This window comes from Musa acuminata, chromosome BXJ3-6 (assembly GCF_036884655.1).
Source record: "Musa acuminata AAA Group cultivar baxijiao chromosome BXJ3-6, Cavendish_Baxijiao_AAA, whole genome shotgun sequence".
Lineage (NCBI taxonomy): Eukaryota > Viridiplantae > Streptophyta > Magnoliopsida > Zingiberales > Musaceae > Musa > Musa acuminata.
In genome coordinates, this window is record NC_088354.1 from 34,177,254 (window position 1) to 34,200,378 (window position 23,125).

Here is a 23,125-nt window from a genome sequence, read left to right on the forward strand (position 1 = left end):
CATTCTCTTGTTCCATTTGCTTTCTTCTCCAAAGCCCCTTTCTCAGTTTGGGTTCTCAAGGAGAAGAAGAGGAGAAAGGGACGGAGCTGCTCCTCGATAGCTTCGAGGTCGTCGTTGGAATACCAGAGCCCTCGTTTTCCATGGCGGCGTCCTCGACGGCTGCGGGGAACCATCCGGAGAAGAGGAAGAAGGAGCCCAAACTCCTGCTCGGTCGCTTCGAGGTGGGGAAGCTCCTGGGCGCCGGGACCTTCGCCAAGGTCTACGTCGCCCGCAACATCAGCACCGACGAGCTTGTGGCGATCAAGGCCCTGGATAAGGAGAAGATCATCAAGTGCGGGCTCGTCGCGCACATCAAGCGCGAGATCGCCATCCTCCGCCGTGTCCGCCACCCCTACATCGTGCAACTATTCGAGGTCATGGCCACCAAGACTAAGATCTACTTCGTCATGGAGTACGTCCGCGGCGGTGAGCTCTTCTCCCGCGTCGCCAAGGGCCGGCTCCGGGAAGACACCGCCCGCCGCTATTTCCAGCAGCTCATCTCCGCCGTGGCGTTCTGCCACGCCCGCGGCGTCTTCCACCGCGACCTCAAGCCTGAGAACCTGCTGGTCGACGAGAACGGCGACCTCAAGGTCTCCGACTTTGGGCTCTCGGCCGTGGCGGAGCAGAGCCGCGGCGGCGACGGCCTGCTGCACACCTTATGCGGGACGCCGGCGTATGTCGCGCCGGAAGTGCTGTCGAGGAGGGGCTACGACGGCGCCAAGGTCGACATTTGGTCCTGCGGCGTCATACTCTTCGTGTTGATGGCCGGCTACCTCCCGTTCCAAGACCAAAATATCGTCACGATGTACAGAAAGATCTACAAGGGCGATTTCAGGTGCCCGAGGTGGTTCTCGCCGGACCTCGAGCGGCTTCTACACCGCCTTCTTGACACCAATTCCCGGACCCGGATCACCATCTCGGAGATCATGGAGAACAAGTGGTTCAAGAAAGGCTTCCGCCATGTCCAATTCTATAAGGATGACGACCAATTACAAACCCAGGACAATCCCCAACTCCAGACTAACGATGAACTCCAGGGCGACGCGACATCCGTGTGGGAAACCGACTCCGACTGCTCGGCTGTCTCCTGCTCCGCATCATCGTCCGCTGCGAAGCGGATGCGGCAGATGCCGAGGCCGCCAAGTCTCAATGCGTTTGATATCATCTCCTTCTCCAGGGGGTTTGACCTCTCAGGGTTGTTCGAAGAGGCCGGAGAGGAGACCAGGTTCCTCTCCAAGGAGCCTGTATCAGCGATTGTATCAAAGTTGGAGGAGATCGCCAAGGTGGTGAGTTTCACGGTGAGGCGAAAGGATTGTCGAGTGAGCTTGGAAGGCACGAGAGAAGGGGAGAAGGGGCCGTTGACCATTGCAGCAGAGATATTCGAGCTCACACCATCGATCGTGGTGGTTGAGGTGAAGAAGAAAGCAGGAGACCGAGGGGCGTACGAAGAGTTCTGCAACGAGGAGCTGAAGCCTGGGTTGCGCCATCTCGTGTACGAGTCGGCGCACGGACTTAAAACCGCTCATTAACAGAGACAAGAAAGAAGGTAAATAACTTCTTCCAATACCACAACATTTATGCTATTTCACAGGTTTTTCATTTATGCTGTTACTATTATTTTTTTCTCTTACCTTTAATCAATGTTTAATATTATCGATTAGATAATAGAAGGACTAATGACATATTATCTTTTGTACTTAAACCCTATTAGCATCTCGATCTCGGTTCTTAAAAAATTTATTAAAATTTTATAGTTCTAAAAATAAAATAAATAATTTCATTTGTTCTAATAGAAAACACAAATACCACACACTAGATAATTTCAATATTTTCTTCATTTCTAATTATTTTATAAAAAAAAATAATTTCAACATCCCAAGGATGTAGAAATTATTTTTTTATATGTCACTTTTGCATCAATCCAACACGTAGGGTTACGTGTTATACTTTTTTCGTCAATGCAGATGATCACGTTAAGATAAATAAAATTATTTATTTTACTTTTAAAATTATAAGAATCTTAATATAATTTTTTTAAGTATAGAAACTATGTAATTAGTTTGATAATAAGAAGAAGAATCTTAGTTTGTGCATGCATACCTTAACTGATATAATGAGGATCTATAATTTCACTTTTGGTAGAATTTGAAGACTACATAATTAAATTATTTTTTTACATTGTGATTTTTCAGGAAGTCCGCATCCTAAATCAAGAATAATTTATTTATTTTTATTTCTTTAGTAGTTGAGATAATGACTCATTCCTTCACAACCACAAAAGGTTTTTTAGGCACTATAGAATCATGATTCTTACAATTTCAGAATTATGTTGATTTGTCAGAAAATTGTTACCCTCACATCCTAAATTAGTAACAACATATTTTGTGATTTTTTTAAATTTTTCTTTAGTTGATGAGATAGTTACTTATTCCTTCACAAACAAATAAATAACTATCAAAAATATGATTATGTCTTAGTGAAATGACCTTCAAGACCTCATTGGAATTGATGACCTATTCCTTTGATGTGATAAGACCTTAGTATCAGAGATTCCAAATGATAGTTTAGACAATCACTGGAAGTTTAGGAATAAGCCACCTAAATATATGATTTAATTTTAGCTTTCTTGATGAGGTATTAGAGTTTGTATATTCAAGTGTATTTTGTGTAGCCAATTTGTTCCCTATAGTTAAAGACTGCATACCATCTATGAAATAGTGATGCCAATAAAGTTCTGAGGATAGGAAATAGATGATGCTGTGCCAGGATTATCGAAGATATGAGGAAGCCAAAAAATCCAACCTCTTAAAATTATTAAACAAAAGTTCATATCAGATAAGAAATATTTGGTTGTTAATTACAAATTACTTTAAAACACTGGAAAGATATCCCTAGAAAATGACAACTCTTCACTTAAAAAGTAGTGATTGTGCTAAGACAGAAGTGCACAAGGATGCACCTTTTTAAACAATGTCATGATAGAAGGAACTTTGTGGTGTCATGATTTTTCGTTTTGATCCAATTAATTTACTATACTGAGTTAGGACTCCTGAAGTTCCATTCATGCTTAGATCTTTTGATAAATGATTTGTTTATATTGAAGACTTAATAATTTGAAATATCCTAGATATTCCATTTATTTCATGTCTCTTTAAGCTATGAGCCGCATAGTCTTGCTGGGCACACAGGATTACTTTGAAAGATTCAACGCTGGTTATCCCGAGTGTCAGACTTCCAAATTTGTAGGCAATCCTTTCAATAGGGGACTCTGCAAATAGCTTTAGACCTATCTGGATATCTGGCCATTTATAGTCAGCATGCATTTCTTTTTCCCTCCAACTTGTACAACATTATTGTTTTTGGAGTGATCATTGTGTAAACCTTGGCATGTATAAGACAGTTTGCCTCTGCTCATTGATTATGGCTACTTTCAAGTTGATTTAGCAGAGCAAAGATAAATCAGGTCACCTCATCTGATACTACTGAATCTGTGGCCTTGGATTCTATTAGCTTTTGTTCTTGGAGAAATTTGTTTAATAAAGGCAGCAGAAAAATGCAGAAACACATTCTAACATTCCTTTTATTTCTAGATTTCCTTTTCTATCTTCCTTTTGAGCACCTTATGGATTATTGCACCGGAAGTATATCAAGTGGATACAGACCTCTCATTAGGCCGTTAAGACATTATCATCATTTCATTCTTTTTTTTTTTGGCTTTCAGATGGGAAGATAACACAAATTTTGTGAAATTTCAGTATTGTTGCCAATGACAATCAATCTAGTTAGTTCCACATAAGATTAGGCTGGGCCATCTTAACAAGGTTTGAGTGTCTCAGGCTGCAGAATACATCTGCATCCCTCTAACTTACCCTACATTGCACATCTGGCATGCTTGAAAGAGTCTATTCTCATTTAAAGCCTTCTTATTAATGTCTGCTATGACAATTGAAATGGTTGATACATGCATTGGATGGTTACCTTTTAAGCACAACCTGACTTGGCTCTGCAAGCAGCTATTGAGTTCTAACCTCTTTGATAAGTTGATTTGGTTCTGACTAATCCCCATCTTAAACTACAACATTCAATATTATGCTTTGCCCTTTTTCCCCAAAATTTTTCCCCTTAAATAATACTCTACTGACTATTTAGCAACTTCCTTCTATTCTACAGGTTTATTTGAGGCCTTCAATCTCAAAGCTTTGATTGCGAGTTCAGCCATTGACACAGGAGCTGGGGAGGTGTTTTTTTCGGTCGATGACCAGTTAATTCTAACTTGGTGCACTAGACCGTTCTTCGTGAGCCACTTCATGCTCGAAGCCATTGGGGGAGCTACCGTCAGTGACCTCGTATCCAGCTTTACATGATGAAGAACTACAAAAGCTTTGGGAAACTACTAATATTATGATGTTACAATGTGTTGATCTATGTGGTTGTCTATCATGGCCTGGTGGTTTTATTTTGAGCCATTAGTTGAGGTCTACTTGTGATGTTGCTGCTTGCAAGAAAACAAAGAGATCTGTGTAGATATCATTTGAATGACATGAAGAGCTTTTCTTGAAAGGATCTCAAGAAGATACAAGCTGCTATGACACTGCATTATAATCTGAAATTGGCATGCATCCTTCTAATCGCGCTGCTTCTAAATCTAACATTTACTCAAAATGCCTTCCTAATCATGTCTTCCTCCAACCTCAAGAACTCATCATCTCTTTTGATGAGCATTTCTTTTCCTACTTACATGTAGTTAATGCTGCTTCTATCTACAAATCAGCTACTGTCTACTGGTTATTACTGCAACTGTGTTTATCCTAATCGCCACTTCCTTACTGCAGAAGCCATCATCTTCCAAACTCCAAAGAGCTGCTCTATATGTTATGTATAATTCTTATGTGCTTCTTTATTTGCCCTCTTGTACACAGATGTATCTGAGTAACTCTACAGGAAGGATCCTTTAAAATGTCAAAAAGACAGATAATATGAATTTATCCCATAGATGATCAGCCTTTTTCAATCACAGATTAGATCATCTAATCTACTAACTACGATCGGCCAGTCCAGAAGCATTCCAGGCTGGTTAGACCTTATTTGCAGATCTGCACAGCAAAGAGTGCTTTTATCCAAGCAAGATACAACAAGAAGCAGTTCAAACAAGAAATCTAACAACACATCCTAAAGAAGGATGTGTTTGTGGTCAAATTGTCTTTGAGAATATGGGTGTGAATTCCATCAATTTACGAATGCCTTTTGTGAATGGATTTCTACAGAGATGGAGGTGGTTCACACAGTAAAGTGATTTTGTTTCTATTGCTAGGCAAAATCAAGGCTTGTTTATGATTATTTGCAAATGGTATGTGAATATCAGCTAAAACATTTCTAATCTTCAATACTGCCAGCAAAAAGATATCTGAACTTCTCAGTAACTCATGTTATGCAAACATTTTCTGCCATAGGTGAAAAAAGGAATCATATGCATTTCAACAAAATGATTCATAAATACACAATCGATTCATGGAAACATATACATCTTCTAGTATATTACGTACACCCAGTTGAGAGTTGTAACTGGATTACAATGACACGCATATTGTATTTGTGTTACAGCTTTGATTAACTTAGACGATGTGTCGAGTTATCCTTTCCTTGAAATGTATTCATAATTGTACAAGAAATTTTATATTGTTGAGTAGCTATGAAGTGGAAACATAACCTGGCAAGTGCATTTGAGATTACCAGATGGAAACAAAATAATTTCATGCCATTTACAATTATAGTAGTTAAGTACAGAGGAATGTAGAATCCAAGTCAAAATTGGTTTCTATGTACCTTTTCCTGTCCTTTTGGTATTGCAACTAGCAAGTGGCATATCGATGCGCGTATGCGAGAAACCAAAAGCTTGCACCTCAATTTTCTGACTTTGGAGATTCATATTTTGCCAGCACCTATAGAAGGATACAAGAACGGACTGGTTAGCCAATTACAACATCTCATAGCCATAATTGGTTCCAGAAAGGAAGGAATACCTCAGCAAACAGAATCTGGCGACGTAGTGGTTCTGAAGGTTCAACACTTGTTTCCTGTTTAATATCAGCGGAAGATGCCTGCAAGGTTTGTTTTCTAGGCAGAGGTTGAACACCTAGCAATGACCGGGGAGCTGGATTTTTAGACCTCACAGAAGGCAAAGTGCGAGAGAGCCAGGACTCAGATGGTGACTTGGGCAATGGTGGAGGCAGAAGTGACCGCAAAGGATTGAGGTCGTCGTCGCTCAGATGCAGTGGATCTCTATCATTATCAACATGCTTATGGTTATCATCACCATTCATATCCATATGATTTGGTTTCTCTGAAGAGAAAGGTAGAACAGGCTCAGCAGCCTTGGAGACTTCACAAGCTTCAGCAACGAAACTCTCTTCCATCCTCCTACTTCCTGTACCAACCTCACCAGAGCTCAGCATACTCCTTGTATCTTTGACAGTGTTGAAAGAACTCGACTTCGAATCCGAAGATCCTGGCCTATTCGCTAAATCAATATAAAGTGTCTTCTCCAGAGCAGGGCTCATGGAGCCCAAACCAATTCGGCTGCTGCTATGATTTGTTTCCCAACGGTTGATGTCTTTATCACCCGCATCAGAATCATCAGTCTTGCTACTCTTGCTTCTTGGATTTCCAAGAAAATCATTCCCTTCATTCTGATAAGGAGATGACCCTCCAGTCACTGAACCATCAGCTGTCTGGGAATCAGATTCACTCCTCAATTTACTCACCTCTGCCACTTGAGGTCGATAATTCTGCCCTAATTTGTGCCTATAAACAGTTTCCCACGAATTCTAAACAAGAAGGTTGCAAAATCACAGTGATCAATAACAGGCCAAAGCAAAAGCAAATATTCAGATAAACCAGCATCTACACTACTAATTACCTCATCTTCAACTGGACCAAGAGATAAGCGATGCAAGTTCCATATCTGAGGGTCTCTAGTTGTTCCCCTTGGTGGTGGAGGCAGGCGTCCGCGATCCTTCATTCCTGGGACGGGATTTAGCAGACAAAAGGATTTCTTTAGACAAAACCTGGAAAGCAATCCACAAGCTTTCGATGGCATATGGCCAGCATCATCATCAGAGTCCTCGTCATCCTCATCGTCATCATTGCTATCCCCTTCCTCAAGCTCCTTGGCATACTGCGGAAAGTAATCAGGCTTGTTATGATAAGGCATAGGAGCCGGTGGCCTCCTATTGCGATCATTGATTGCAACCCTTTCGACGGGTTTGGTGGCTTCACGTGGAGGCCCAGCGGCTTTCCTGAAGGTGTATTGCGTCGACTCGCAAACCATCGCCTGGGCAGCGGGCAAGAACCTCTCCATCATGAAGTTCCGGACCTGGGGATCCTTTGGAACGCTTCCAGAGAGCTTGGCCGCATCTGGCATTCCACTGACGCCACTGACGCTGCAATTCATTAACAAGGACTCCGCCCGTGATAGCGTATCGAGCGCATCGGAGAAGGCATCGTCGTCGTCATCTCCTCCTCCTCCTTCTTCTTCTAGGTTGTTTGCCGCTGGAACCGACTCCTGTATCAGCTTATTTTGTACCTTCCGAACCTCTACATTCTTAGGAGCGTCTACAGGCGACTCGGGGGATATGGCAGTGCCACCATCGCAGGCAAAGGCCACAGCTTTACGAGTCCGGACGCTATTGCCAAGCTTCGCAGCCGGCGCCGCAGCGGCTCGCGATAAATCCGGCTCCTTTTGTTTCAGAATCTTACCAGGAGGCGGCTTCGGCGACGGCAGTGGCTTCCCATCGGAGGTGGGAACGGACCCCTCCTTGGGCTGGCCAGGAGTCTGCTCCCAAACGAAGGGGACGACGCCGGGGACGCGAACCGGACCCGACTTCAAGTCCGACTTGTAGAAAGGCAGAGACGACCTCCTCGGTGGTGGAGGCCGTCGATCGCCCTCCTCCTCTTTGGACACGGACGGAGCCGGAGAAGCCGCCCCGGCGGAGAATCTCCGGACGGAAAGGAGGGGTGCATCCAAGTCGATCCTCTTGTCCTCCATCAGATTCTTCAGAATCTCTGCGCATCGATCAGTATCCAAACCCTAATCCTTCATTCGATCAAATCCTGGCAAAACTAGCACCAGATTACTCCTCAGATGGAAGGATGGAGAGCAATATAAAAGATTCTTTCTAATCTCAACTACACATTAAAAGGAACAAACATCGGGCTGGAAGCGACGCAGGATAGTCTCCTTTTGGTCACCTCTTATATTGATGTGAGTCAGTCGCCGGGACAGAACAATAGTCGCGGGTGGAAAGGGTGCAAGGATTATACTGTTACTGTGTTCGTGGAACTGTTCGTAAAGGCGTAATGATCGTGTCGAAGACAGACGACCTTCACAGTGTTTCGTCGTTCCAACGGCCACGTCCCAGACCACTGGGGGCCACCAGATCCTGCGAAGAGACAGCACGTGAACTTAGAAATCACCTGGAAGCGCGTCAACGGTAGGAGGAAACTTTGACTTCGGCATCCATTTGAAGTCATGGCGCAGTTATTCCCGTCGGTCGTGAGCACGAGGTTACCGTTGACCGTCGACGATTACTCATTCATCTGATCTCCATGTTTGCAGCCCAAATCGAACATTCCGGGCTGGTCCAGATTCTATTGGATTAGCCCGTACACATCTCAAAGCACGCACATATCTCAAAGCACGATCACCGGATGCTGTTCCGCCAAATCACACAGGAGTAAGGATGCGAAATGGATCCTTACCCGCGTAGTACGTGCTGCTCTGTCACAGTCTTGATCGCTGGAGGTAGATGACAAAGAAGAAATATTGCGATGGGTTGCTTGCGAGAGATATGTCCATATCTAAAACAGATATGAAGCTGCAAGTTCATCCATAAATGCAATGTAATCATGGAGATGCCGGAACATTATGAGCTATAAAACACGGCAACAACTTTTCTCGGATTCTTGTGGACATATCGGTAGATGCTTGTCTTACACCGTCAATGGTGACCCCGAGTTCTGCAAGCAAGATCACGGTTTGCCTGCAGTGCTGACTTGCAGCAGCTCAGGGAGGACAAGAACAGGAAGCTGCTGCTCCCCACCAGCCTTTGTTTCTGTGCGATCAGTGGCGTCTATCAATCAATTTTGAGGCTATCAACAATCATGGAGAAGAAGAACAATTGAAGTCCCCACAGGCAAAGGTGAAAAAGGGAAGAAATGAACCTGAGTTGCCACCAGTACCATCTTTTCAAAGAGCATCACATCCGAAACATCAAAAAGCATGGACAAATATTATCTGGGGATTTAGTGTCGTGTTTGAAAGACGAAGCTTGCATGCAAGGAATCGAGGAAGAGTGCTGCAGTGAAAGCAACTTAGAGGATTAATATCAAGAAAAGAAACATATTTCAATGAAAACGAGGAGGATTCAAATACGAGAGTCGAGCATTTCGAGTCTGAGACATCTGTTCCTTCAATTCCTCCATACTTTATGGTCACAGAGTTAGGCTCGATTATATTGAGACAGCAATAAATAAATGATGATGACAGGCTGTGCTTCGAAGCATGCCAAGCAAATCTGTCCAAGACTCTTCGCTTCAGCCACTGGGAGATGCATCAAAAATCTATGAGGATAATGCAACATATACATAGATGAGTAATTAATTATACGGTAAATATAGATCGAAGATGATGCATGAATAGAACGCCAATTGTTTGGAAGAACTAATGATATTAATTCTCCATTATTGCCATCGATTTAACTGGTGTTGACAAACAAGCAATGGACATGCGTCTAGTAGAACGCGTATAATATATATCGGAAGAGGGAGACGATGGGATTTCTATATAGAATCTTCTTGGTGGATCAGAAGCATTAGCATGGAAGCAATAAAAAACCATCTAAAGTAGTACTACTTGTGCACTACTGTTCGTCCATCATGTACTATCGGCTTTCGATTCATGGAGTCCATTAAAAAGGACTCAGAGATTTCAGTGCTCCAATAGCTGTTCCTTTGCTTCATCATGGAATTTAGAATCTTCTTCATCATGATGGATGTTGCCGAGAGAGTTGGCAAACTCCTCATGATTCACAAACCATCACCTCCACCCATCACTTGCCGCGTTTGTTAATTGGTTCAGATGCATCGGTTTCGCCACATCCATGTGAGCGACACCACAAGCGCGGCTTGTCGTGACGACTGAGTCGGCCGAGCGTAGCTCCATCCGTCGGCCCGAGTCAGTCCATCGATCGACACGTTTGCACGCGTTCTCTCGCTGCCATCTTTCAGAGGAAGACGCAGTCGAGATGGGATGGTGGTCGACTGAGCTTGATTGTCCTTTCGAATCAACTCAATGTGACATGAACTTTCTATGGGTCCACAGTGTTGTGACCTGGTTGAGAGAGATTGATGCCCATCTCCTCACATTCACACTCTATCCTTCCTCCACCAAAAGCAAAAGAGCACGCCATCATGTTTGGCAAAAGCTCGTCTTTCCAACTATAAAACCTGGAAAAGGATGGAGGAGAGTTGAGGACACTCATTCCCTCTTTTAAGGATACCTTTTTCCTCGCCCATTTCTTTCTCCTCCTAGTCTCCTTCCTCTACTGTCCACTGTACTGGATCTTAGCCAGACCGAGAGAGGGGAAGCGGAAAACGAGGGAGGAGTACATGCAGAGAGATAAATAGGATGATGAGGGACACCATAAGGTGCTGCATCTCCTGCATCCTCCCCTGCGGCGCGCTCGACGTGATCCGCATCGTGCACGCGAGCGGCCGGGTGGAGGAGATCAGCGGCACGGTCAGCGCAGGCGACATCATGCAGGCTTATCCAAAGCACGTCCTCCGCAAGCCGCCCTCGGCATCGCTGGACGGCGTCGAAGCCCCCAAGGCGGTGATACTGCCGCCGGACGCCGAGCTCCAGAGGGGGAAGATATACTTCCTCGTGCCTGTCGCGTCGTCGGCGCCGGTGAAGGAGACGACAGCGGCGAGGGGGAGGAGGAGGAGGAGAAAGAAAGAAGGAGAGAGCAATGCGGCCACAGCTGATAAAACCATGCTTCTCCTCAACGAGCGGTATCTGTCGGAGATCCTCTCGGAGAAGGCGTCGAGCTATCGGGACAAGCGGCGAGGAAGAGTGGGCGTGTGGCGGCCGCACTTGGACAGCATCTCCGAGGGCTCGAATGAGCTCTGAACATGGTCGTCTACCGCTTTCCTTTGTTAGCTCTTGTTTCTTCAAGCTTCTTCATGAGGTGATGATATGTGTCGCTATAAAGATCCATACACTTCTTGGATTCTGTTCCATCCTTCTTCGATGCTACAAAACTTTCTTTGGTGCTTATTTCTGTCTCGGGTTTCAGAGATCCGAAGAGATTGTTCCACGGAGGTAGATTTAAACTGAGACACAGAGAGAGGCAGGCCAGTAATCCAAGGCAGAGATAGCATGGTTAGGAAACCCCACTTCACTGTTCATCTTCTCCTTTGCTCAGTACCTGAATACAATAAATGAATCATTGTTCTTCCATCGGCGCCTCGTTCTCTTTACGAATCTGATACCATATTCTGTAAGCCATGAATTTACAGCAGAGCGAGAGGGAGAAAGATCAGATCTAAGTAGATTCTAATGGAAGGATGAATCTAGAAACTTGATATGATATGCTTCTGTATCTTTTCAGGTTACAAGAAAAACCCAAACTACTGCTAACTAAACAAAGAGATTTATGTATATTATATAATGATAAAAAGTAGAGGAGCCACCTTTTTCTTATATCAAAAGAATACTCTGATCTTAACATAGTTTTCTATGTATAGAGTTGCTTTAAACTGGGTTGGCTAATCTAATAACAAGTAGAGCAAGTTGAGAAGATGACCAATTCAAAATGGTGCCCAACTTGACGTTTATCCCACCTCTCCTACATTATGCATCTCTCGTCCAAATCTCCTGTTCAAATTCCCAATCCATGGTTCATGTATATGCCATGGAGACCTCAGACGTGAATGGCGATGACTGAAGCTGATATCTGAGAATGGATACTATATCTATCCCATGTAGTACACCAAAGGCAGTTCCACATTCTGGATCAGAATGCACACACATATGCACACAGCTGGACCACAGCCGCAGCAATGATCATCTCCTTTACACCCACCACTGTCAAATTGGAGTCCCTATATCTCTCTCTTCACCTTTTCCATTATTGATTTGTATACATTGCAACCCCACTGCCTGCTTCTTATCTCCTTTTCTTGATCTCGTTGTGGTCCTTCTTGCCAAGATAAAATCCTGCTTCATGCCCGAAACCGATGCTCCTCAGAATCCCATTGGCCATAAGACACTTGGAATTACCCAAAATCTGCCATCGTTTGACACCGATAGCCACTATGCCCACAGGCTAATGGAGAAGGCAGAGTAATATCAGATGGAGACCATGAACCATGGCCACCGATTCCTGTTCCAGGAAGTCTGCAGTGTTTAACCATGCTACTTACATGCTTTTGCTTCGAACCACGGAAGAGGTTTCCTCTGCAACCAAGCACATCTAACAAGTGTTTAGGGGGAGAAGGAAGGAAGGAAGGAAGGGAAAGCGAAGGGCAAGGCGGACTTGGTGGACCATCCGAAGAGAGGAACTCGAATCCAATAGAATATCTTACATGTGCGTCACACCAGCTCATGTCTGCAGCGACATGAAACGTTCTTTTCGAGGCTTTGATTACAGCTACCTCAATAATTTGACTCGTCCTTCGGCGTTCTCCTTCCTGCCATCTTTACGACGTCCCTGTCGCGAACTTTAAAGCAATCAGAAGTTGGTATATCTTGTAATTTACTGTTCACCAAACCATGGTGTACAGGGATCTTGTTTTACACATGTCAGCTGAGTCGATCGTGTTACGAGTATAGAGTGTGTCGACTGCCGACATAGACGTACCATCTACAGCACTCATGCCCATCAATATTTGCGTGTACAAACGAGGTTGGATTCATGTCGACTGGACCACTTGCACATTCGAATTTATGCCATGACAGTGCCAGCACAACCATCGTCTTCAGTCTACATATTATGCGTGTGCCAAGTAATCTGAATCCATTTCTGTGAGGCGCACTGGAATAGCTATGAAACAGGCCCACGATAGCTCAAATTGGCACAACGTTGCGATGTGGTCGCCGTCACTCAATTTGAGACTATAATGAATCCATCCATGCAAATTACTAATACCAACCTAATTAAACGGGTCGGATTTTAAATCCGACCCGGAATGAACCTTAATTTTGAAGCAAGATCTCGCCATCCGAGCCATGCCCTTACCAGGCAGAGCTGACAGAGAAAAGGAGTGTTGGCCAGCGTCAACCACTCTGAACCAGACTGCGCCGGTTACTCGCCGTGGTCTCGGGTGCAGGGGGCCCACTTCTCCCGACTTCCCTCGCTCCGTGAGATGCCATGTCTCGGTGCCCCCACGCGCGCGCAAAACAAGCCGACGACCCGAACCAAACGCCAAGCCAACCACCCCCCCCCCCCCGCGCCCAATCAACGGCGAAAGGTAACAGCTCACGCTTCCGCCTCCCCACTCCTTTGTCTTTCTGTCGACAGGCGACGCAACCGAGGCTCTCAAGGCGTCCACCCACCACCCATCGTCCCAACTCTGCCCCTCGCTCCCCCGCGCCGTTGACGCCCTCTTCCGCCAGCCTCCGTGCTACGCGGGGGCAATTACGTAATCTCCGACGGCACCGCATGTCCCCGGTGCGCCTCGTCCTTATCCCATCGTCGCAACCGAAAGCAAATTTTACTCCCCATCATCGCCCCCCTCCCGCCCCTCGATGATTCCCCCCGTCAACCCACCCGCCCGTCCCCCAAAACCAACGGCGGTGATGCCCCGTCGCCTCGATGGACCCCGCTTCCCGTCCTCCACTGACGCCGTCCCATCACACGCCCCCACCCTACCCGCGCGAACGTCGGCGCACGCGTCCGCCCGGCGACTCCCAACCCTCCCTCGCACGCCCCTCACGTGCCACGCCTCGCCTCGCCAGCCGGCGCCCCCTCCTCGCCGCTCTCTCTCCCCCTCTCAACCCCACTCTTTTATTGCTCCTCTCTTCCCCCTCCTCCCTTTCCGTCGCCAACACGCCAAGGGAGGGGGAGACGAATTAGAGAGAGAATAGGTTTGGATCTGAGATAGATCTGAGTATTTGGTGGTGATGGAGGGTAGGGAGACGCCTCCGACGCGGCCGCCGAACCCGGCGTTGCCGTACCGGGAGGACTGCTGGAGCGAGGGGGAGACGTCGACGCTGGTGGACGCGTGGGGTGACCGCTACCTCGAGCTCAAACGCGGGAACCTCCGGCAGAAACACTGGCAGGACGTCGCCGACGCGGTCAACTGCCGCCGGGGTGCCTTCGGCCGCCGCCCGCCCCGCACCGACGTCCAGTGCAAGAACCGCATCGACACCCTCAAGAAGAAGTACAAGATCGAGAAGGCCCGGGTCACCTCCGCCTTTGCCAGCCAGTGGCAGTTCTTCTCCCGCCTCGATGCCCTCATTGGATCGGCCGCCGCTCCCCCGGCGAAGAAGCCCTCTCCATCACCCCCGCTCGCCGTGCCGCTCCCCTACCATCGCAAGGGCTCCACCTTGCCATTTGCTGCCGCCGCAGCAGTCCGACCGGTGGACCCGAGGGAGAGGCGCGGTGCGGCAATCTCCATCTCCGTGGACGACTCGATCTTCCAGCGGGCTGCCGCCGCCGCTGCAGCGGCAGGGGATGACAACGACGAGGATGATGATTTGGAGTCGCCGTCAGGTTCTTCGTCCAGGTCTGGAGGTGGATTGCGAATGGCTCGGGGGAAAGAGGGGGATGGGATCCGTGAGCTGGCGAAGGCGATAGAGAGGTTTGCTGAGATATACGAGAGGGTCGAGGGGGCGAAGCAGCGGCAAATGATGGAGATGGAGAAGAAGCGGATGGAGTTCGCCAAGGAGCTGGAGTTCCAGCGGATGCAGATCTTTGTGGATTCACAGGTCCAGCTTGCAAAGATTAAGCGTGCCAAGCGATCAGATGCTGGTAAGTCAGCTGGATCCTCCATCTTCTTACCCTGTTGTAATTGATGCATATTATCATATTTGAATTTTTTAGTCTCGTTTGTTTGGTTGCTGCTGCAGATCGAGAGTCATATTATTTTCCTCCAATTAACTTGTTTTTCTTTTTCCTTCTCCATTTTGGTCGTGCAGTATTCATTTGTGTTAGGCACATCATTTATATGTGATGGTGGTGGATCACTTTTTAGTTTTAGTTTGTCAGTGAGAAATGTTCTAGCTTTAGTTTGATACTCCTGAAAATAATTTATTTTAGCTGCTGTGCTGCATGATTATTCTCAGAAGAGCTTATAATAATTCAATTGACAATCAAGCTAGTCCCTACATACTGAGTTTATCGTCTTCAGGCTGTATAATGGATGCATATAAATGATAAAGCAGAGGTACATGGTTGGATACGTTTTTCTATTATGTGATTGGTGATGGTGTGCTTAGCATTAACACTATGAATGGACATATTGTTATCTACTCTCTTTCTGACAATTTAGCGAAATGAAGTGAGATCATTTTCATCTTGTGTTTTTCGGAGTTTACATTGGATTTCCTTGGTCAATCTCTCTAGTTCCCGGTAGACAATGGAAGTCAAATACAAATAGTTTGATGGTGAACAAAACAAACTTTACAAATTGTATGTTTTAGGATTGATTGAATTTTGTTAACTTGATATTTCTTTTACCCCTATTTTCTGAGATATCTATGTTCTAACGGGAGGCATGATCCGGTTTGTTGGATCGGTGCCAACAATAATAAAATAGCTCCAAAGCCATTAAATTCTTTACATTCACAATGATGAAATTGTTGTACATGTTAATTATGAACTGTTTAATTAATTGGTGTTCAAGTCAACATTGGTTTGGATGAGAAGTCTAAAAATGTACATATCAAATTTAGCTTAAGTAGGACTGGCAAGGTCTGCTTTTCGTTTGTTGAATCAGTCTGTTATGAGCCAGCCTGAAATGGCATATTTTCTGTGGACAATGGAGACATTGTGTGCATTCTCACTTCAGCTTATCACCATGATTTTTGGCAATAAGGTTATTCTTCAAGTGTTTATGTTAAGAAATTCTTTGGATTTTTTTTTTCTGCTACTTCAAATATTCTGCTGAATTGTTTTATTAAGGAATCAACATAGTAGATACTAAATAGTACTTCTGATGTATCAACGGCTGAAGAGGGAAAATGATGTCAGAATGAGAAAGTGGTTCATCCAAGTTTTGATTTCAAAGATCGAAATTACTTCACGAGAAATGTCGTTCATTGATAAAGATTTTTTTGAGATGTGAATTCCTAATGTCTAAATCTAGCTCTTTATTGTACTCGTTGGCTACCTTATGGATGTGAGAAATGCTCTGTGGAGCAGTTAAATTTTGTTCTCTTAGTATTGTATTTCTTTCAAACCATCCAGCCAGAAACAATAGTAACAAACTAAATTGTAGATTGAGTATCTGGGATTTGAAACGATTTATTATTTTGAAACATTTTTAGCATCTACCTCTTATTTTATAGTTCTCGTTCTCTTGGCATCAAAGAGATATCTTTGAGTTTTTATTTCTTTTCATATGATTCCACAGGGTTGGGTCTGACTATGTACCAATCTTGGTCTTGTACTTGATTCTTCTTTTGTCCCTTGATAACTGGAGCAGCACCTACACAAGCGCTGATGCAATCATAATTGAATCGCCCTTGTTCAAACTCTGTGCTGGTTTATGTTTTGTTCAAGTTGTATCAGTGATAGGTTTGGCTGATATTAAGTTTAGACGAGCCCCCCTCACCCCCCCTCCTCCAGTTGACTTGAGCTAAAACGACATGATATTGATTGTGTCAAATGAGTCCAGTCCAGCCTTTGTGCAATCATCAAAGATTCCGCTACATATGACAATGAAGTATCTCTTATTTTCTCATTCCATTGACCTTAAACCGCAGCAATTTCTGTGAATATATCTGAAAAGGTTAATCTCCTTAGAAACTGTCTCCCAGTTCATTCTAATGGCCTCTTATAATCGATCTTTTGGAAGTTGGTCTTAGAAAAGTTGCTTTTCTGATTAACATCCTCTTCTTGTCATGCTATGTGGCAAATTCTATTTACTAGTCTAACTAGCTTTGTCATTGAGATTTTTCCTAGATTGCCAAAATGTTACCTCCGCCTCATGAAAGCAAGTTCATGCAACTCTTTTGCTTGTTGTTAGAACCAAATTTGATAGTATCTCACTTGTTTTAGATGAAAAGCAGAACAGTCCTAGTGGCAAAGGTATAACAGGAACATTGTTTAATGTTCATGACATTTTTCTCGGGCTTCTTGTGTGCTGATGGATGTGCATGTCTCTGTGTGTCACAATGTGCTCTTCTGTTGCAATCAACCATGTATTTTATGTGATTGTTTCTCTCATGTTTTTGTTTCTGAATCTTGAACACTTTAGCTAACCTACCATTGCCAGTAGTTATCTGTTTTATTTAAGGCAGACCATAGAATATGAATGTCTGAGTTTTAACAAAGGCTAGTTAGTGATGGATATGGCTATGTTCTGTGTGACCTTTCCTGCATCATATTTGCAGTGGTTCTAGCATTACTGGGTAATGATGGTCCAGTCATTCTTTAATTGAATAACATATATTATTTCTACGTATCTTTCACAATATCCTGTTACCTTGGTATCACAGAATGCTTTCACGATTTCCAATTGCCTATGCTTCCCGACATCCAAGCAATTTAAGTATTTTCTCATTGTTTTTTAGGATTTTTTTTTTCCAATTAGTCCCATGTTCTAAAGAATCTAAAACTATTGTCTTTTTATATTTGCTTATATGTCCATGCTACGAGGTTTGCATTTCCCTACCACTCGTCTTTTTCTTTCTGTAAAAGAAAATTTGAGCATGTGTTTTCTTTTATGTGCAAATTCTACTTAAGTTCATATGACATTTCTACATATTTGAGTTGGGGAGATTGTCCTTTATTAAGGACATATTAACAACTCAAATTTGACATAGGTCACTTTAATATACATGGTACCTAAGGGCATATTATGACCCCCATAGATGCTAATCTCATCTTTACAAGCTTTAGTTGCTCTTGTTGTGTAATATGTATTTCGAAAACAACTTATTGGTGATTGTTGTTAAAGTAGCATATATATTTCAGTAAATCCGAACGCTCGTGCTGGACCTTTCATTTGGCAGAAAACTTGCAATTTATTTCTCATGCCATTGCTTCTTCCACCTTTTGATGATTTAGATTGTTATGGTTACTGATTAGTGGAAATAATTCGAGTTACCGCCGATTTTGTTCATTAGAATTCTACATGATTGGTACTGATAAATGATACTTGCTCATGTTGCAGATGGTTACATGTAGGTCTTTGGAAGGAAGGGTTCACAGTTATTCTGCGACTTGGATGTGTGTTGAATCCATGGTGCTCCATCTTCATCCTCAACTTGGAGGATGTGTTTGACATCATAACATCGCCACCACTTGTTTGTTTGTATGCACAATTATTGACGACTTTTAATATATTTTCATTAGGCAGCAGAAGAGGCAGAAGCAGATGCACAGTTTGCATTGCATCTGTCAAGACCACGAGTGCTGGTATGGTTTTTTTTTTTTTTATGTGAGTATATATTATTGGATAATTTACTTATAAATTTTTCACTAATTTATTTTTATCAGATGACGTTCTTAGAATTCACTTAGGGTCTATTTTTCTTGTAAATCTCAGTTTTATCTTTTTATTTTAATTATTTTTTTTGAAAAATAAAACCCATTCGTATTAGTTCTTCTTCCTTTTCTCCTTGTTCTCCTCCTCTTTCCTTCCCCTTTCTTCTTTCTCTCTTCTTCCTTCTCCTCCTCCTCCGACTCCGCCGAGAAGAAATGGTGGAGCAACATCAGATCCATCTGGTTTGGTTTGATATAGTTTGTTTCTTTGATTTTACATGCATCATGTAAAAAAAATGAAAGATCAATGACATATTTGTTCATTTCTGTAGAAAGGAGTTCTCATGGATGGTATATTCTCAATAAAGATCAGTGACTTTTTGTTATGATGGTTTGACACATGATCTAATGACTCATTAATAATCCATATAATCGTAGTTTCAAATATTTTGCTATGTATGTTCTTAGGGATTTTTCTTCATTGGACACTTTTGTATTTGATTGAGTCATTGAAATGATTTTGTTAAATATATCTTCAAGATAGTAGTATTTTATAAGATTTTCATCGGGATAAGTAAATCTTGATTGATTCTGAACACAACCCATCTGATGCACCATCAGATTAGGAGGCCAACATGCTTGTCGTTCAGATAAATATGGTGATGAATCTGTGAGATCCAATGTTTTGGCTTGGCACTCGAGAAAGTCATCAGATCGAACACGTGTGCACCACTTCGACAACGTTTTGGACCAATCACGCGCACAGCTCGCTGTTAGGTCAAACACGTGTGCCACACGTCGCAGACCCCTTACTTAGCACACGTGCCGCTATCATGCATTTAGTTGTCGAATATGAATAAAGGACTGCGAAAAGTCATCTCTACGTATAACACAAGGCACGTGATGGGAGGTGATGTCCAATAATTGAGACCACGTGTCCTGCCGGACACTTCGGGAAAGTGATTAGAAAGAAAAGTACGTCTCCCACCTTTCCCTGAAATGGTCACATCGTAGGAAGGTGGGCAGTCCACCGGAGGGAGTGGAAATGCATTCGAAGGGTGCATATAAATTGGAATATAAGATTCCAAGAAAAAGAAGCAAACACTTAGTAAAGTAAGTTTGTTTGATGGAGTCACTTTCTAGATTCCAAGAAACAAGAGGTCCAGATGCAGATGAATGACAAGTATTATAGATTTCTGACCTACTACAGGCTGTCCTTGTGACTCTAATAAACAAGTCCTACAGATGACATGCATGCAACGCAGAGTGGCACGAGTCATGAATGATTGGACCGGCTTCTGTATCCTTAGCAGCAAATAAACACTCACAAGCAGATGCATAAATCGCTGTCACTACTGACATCAAATGTATTATCAGAAGGTAAGCCTAATAATGTCTGACTGTGTTCTGTCGATGTCAGGAAAATGAAAACGAAAGAAGATTGAATAACCACACAATGGTTTTTGACACGAGCACGCAATTCTCTCTCGACTTATCTTCACGTACGACAAGTGCAATTGGTGGTTGTCTTGCTCGGTGTCATGTTCCAAGAATTTTCTATACGTATCTGAGGGTGCTTCGTCAAACTTGCCTGCCTGCTTGCTTGCTTGCTTGCTTGCAGTTTAAAGGTCACAAGAGGCTGCTGGCTAGCTTTCATTTTAAGACGCACTTATTCTTCCTGTGGTGGTGGATACGTAACTTTGCCGACACACCGAAGCTAAAGCTGAGTTGACTTATTTGATAAGAACTGCACTGCTTTCTGATATCCTATCGTGACTGCAAAGAATCTGATAGTTGGAAACACGTTTTGAAGTGATATCCAGTGAGAATTTTTTATAATGTTATGGTTCCTTTTCTTTGTCTTTTTTTCTTTTTTTTTGGGCTGGAAATTGATGGTACGGGATGCAGTCAAAGTTTGACCACATTTTCATCCATATCGTCGCCATGATATTTTTAGGATTGCTATGTCCAACCAATTAGTCAAGCCAATTAATTTTTTTCTAATATTAAATTATCAATATCTATAGTACTTCACGAATTGATAGGGAATACATAATCAATCATTCATCGCTTGCTACACAAGCGTCACATAAGATCCGTGAGTACAAAAAAATACGACAATCTGTTATCCGCTTGCCCATGCGGATAGGAATTTAAAGGATAATTTAGGATGATTATAAGATACATACGAGAATATTCATGGGAATCTAAGGGGTAGATCGGGATTATTACAAATCGTCTCCCCTGTGAAATCTTCGTAGAAATATTTCATTACTCCAATGTTATGTTTAAATATACACCCTCAGGTAGGGGGCATTGCAATCGAGAACATAGACTCACAAAAGTTGACCCCTGGACTAACTTAAGCGTCAAAGGGATCGACTCAAGAAACCTCTCCCTACTTCAATCTTCGTATAAGTAATATCTCGAGAGAAGACGCTGTCTACCTTAGACGACTCTATGCATACAGATTAGAGCCATATTGGGTTGATAAGGACGTCAACGATATTTTTTTTAACACGTATGATATTAAGCATGACAGAAAAATATTAAAATAATTTGTTGAAAGAACTAAAATGTTAAAAATTAAAGCATCTATCATATATGCCATATCAATGAATGTGATATATTTTCTTATTAAATTAATATGTATAAGAATGAAGTAATATAGATCAATCTTTTTAGATATATTTTTCTTAAAACTGAATAGACGAACATATGTAAGCTTTACAAACGCATATTAACTTGATTGTTGGAGGGTAAACCCTTGACATAACCTTCTACATAAAGCAAGATATTAAATACAGACATCTTTGACCATGAACAAAACGGCGAGAAGAGACCATAATAAATAAATATTTTTTAACTTTTAGAAAAGTTTTTTCCTTACCTAAGTTCCTCGTTTAAGGTCAGAATACTCAATGGCCTCTTATGTTTAAACCAAATTTGACTAAATTAAATTGACGATCAAATTTTTTTTCTTATATAACACTCGAAAAACAAGTCAAATAGAATCAATTTTATCAAATCAAATTTATGATCAAACTTAATCTTATCATCTGCATTGGATTCATGATCCAAAGAGAAGAATAAGTTTGACAATTTTTGTTCGATGGAGTAAAAGAAAATATTCATCTCGAGTTACTAACTTGAGAGTCAGATAGATCAGGTCGGGAAACCTCTCGACCTCGGTTTTTGTGACATCTTAGGAGTTTAGTGTTTTCATCTCGAACAATCTTTTGCACATGCGTCTAGACTATATTAGGCTGACTAGGATGTTAATAATTTTTTTATAATATTTTTAGCTCTAGAGGAAGGGTTAGATGTCATAGGAATGATCGCCTATCAACCATCTTAATGAATGCTCGAGTGAAGAGGCATTGCCCCCGACCCATAATACTTTCACCTAAGGGAGATAGCAACCACCCTGTCCGCACATGAGTGCATTCACCTCGATGCAGACATGACTTGTATCATGTCTATTCAACGACCCGAGTCTCTCATCCCTAGGGATGACCTCGAGCCACATGATCGTCCCCCGTCGAGGTGTTCCTAAATCTCACTCACAAGTACAAAAACTAATATGCATGATATAGATCATCGCTCCGCTTTTGTCTACGTTAGCCTAATAGGCAATGCCATCAACTCAATTATGGCCCTCGGCTCAATTGCCACCAAGATTAGCACTCGTTAAGGGAGCTTCGAACAACCCCCCTTTGCCCGACGTGGGTTCCTTGGTGATGGAAGGGTAGGTTGGCTATGAGGAGCTTTGCATGATCCTCATTATAGATCTGTTGCCTAATGTGGGTCCCTCGGGGACGAGCAGAGGAGCCCACCTTAACACTACATGCAGCTTATTTCGACTCCTCTCATAGCCCACCTTGACGACATAGAAGAAGAGGAGCAGGTCAATGATAAGGAGCTTCACAACATCCCACATGGGTCCCTCAAGGATGAACAGGGGAAGTGCCTACTTTCGCAATACCTACAACTCGCCTCGGCTCCTCTCACAGCCTACCTCGATGGCAAGCAGAAAAAGTGGGGTAGGTCGGTAATGGATAGCCGCCAGTAATGCTTGCACCCCTCGCTTGTAGTCCTCACTAAATTATGGAGATTAGAAAATCTAACCCACCCCTTCGCTTGAGGTATGATGGTTGGGAAACATGATTAAACCCAACCTGATTAGGAAGAAATGACCTCCCCTCTACTTGAGGTTGGTCTCTCAATGATGGGAGGGGCTAGTTGGTAATGAACCATTGCTAACAGTAATTGCACCCCTCGCTTGCAGTCCATACTGAGCTAGGAGGTCAGGAGACTCGACCCCCCTCCCCTACCTTAACCCGAGACATAGAGGTTGAGAAATTTGACCCCATTTTCTA

The 23,125-nt window shown here is 43.3% G+C and overlaps 4 protein-coding genes across 6 annotated transcripts; 3 read left to right on the plus strand and 1 right to left on the minus strand.

Moving 5' to 3' along the window:
- Window positions 1-20: 20 nt before the first annotated feature.
- Window positions 21-4,723, plus strand: LOC135640380 (CBL-interacting serine/threonine-protein kinase 12-like). Its single transcript, XM_065154743.1, has 2 exons — window positions 21-1,585; window positions 4,210-4,723. The coding sequence occupies exon 1, from the start codon at window positions 141-143 to the stop codon at window positions 1,566-1,568; it is 1,428 nt and encodes a 475-aa protein (XP_065010815.1). The 5' UTR covers window positions 21-140; the 3' UTR covers window positions 1,569-1,585; window positions 4,210-4,723.
- A 767-nt stretch (window positions 4,724-5,490) lies between these two features.
- Window positions 5,491-8,365, minus strand: LOC103989171 (uncharacterized). Of its 2 annotated transcripts, XM_018828087.2 has the most exons (4): window positions 8,246-8,365; window positions 6,956-8,148; window positions 6,060-6,863; window positions 5,491-5,978 (listed from the first exon to the last, which is right to left on the minus strand). In XM_018828087.2, the coding sequence occupies exons 2-4, from the start codon at window positions 8,081-8,083 to the stop codon at window positions 5,940-5,942; spliced, it is 1,971 nt and encodes a 656-aa protein (XP_018683632.2). In that variant the 5' UTR covers window positions 8,084-8,148; window positions 8,246-8,365; the 3' UTR covers window positions 5,491-5,939. The 2 variants fall into 2 exon arrangements, with proteins under 2 accessions (XP_018683632.2, XP_065013617.1); XM_065157545.1 differs by lacking the exon at window positions 8,246-8,365 and having other exon boundaries at window positions 6,956-8,239.
- A 2,190-nt stretch (window positions 8,366-10,555) lies between these two features.
- Window positions 10,556-11,552, plus strand: LOC135640381 (uncharacterized). The gene is made up of 2 exons (XM_065154744.1): window positions 10,556-11,282; window positions 11,391-11,552. Exon 1 carries the CDS (start codon window positions 10,724-10,726, stop codon window positions 11,222-11,224), a length of 501 nt encoding a protein of 166 aa, XP_065010816.1. The 5' UTR covers window positions 10,556-10,723; the 3' UTR covers window positions 11,225-11,282; window positions 11,391-11,552.
- Window positions 11,553-13,358: 1,806 nt separating this feature from the next.
- On the plus strand, window positions 13,359-18,626 carry LOC135639627 (trihelix transcription factor ENAP1-like). 2 transcript variants are annotated; one of them, XM_065153469.1, is made up of 2 exons: window positions 13,359-15,068; window positions 16,672-17,897. In XM_065153469.1, exons 1-2 carry the CDS (start codon window positions 14,219-14,221, stop codon window positions 16,710-16,712), a joined length of 891 nt encoding a protein of 296 aa, XP_065009541.1. In that variant the 5' UTR covers window positions 13,359-14,218; the 3' UTR covers window positions 16,713-17,897. The 2 variants fall into 2 exon arrangements, with proteins under 2 accessions (XP_065009541.1, XP_065009542.1); XM_065153470.1 differs by lacking the exon at window positions 16,672-17,897 and adding an exon at window positions 18,436-18,626 and having other exon boundaries at window positions 13,364-15,068.
- The last annotated feature ends 4,499 nt before the right edge of the window (window positions 18,627-23,125 follow it).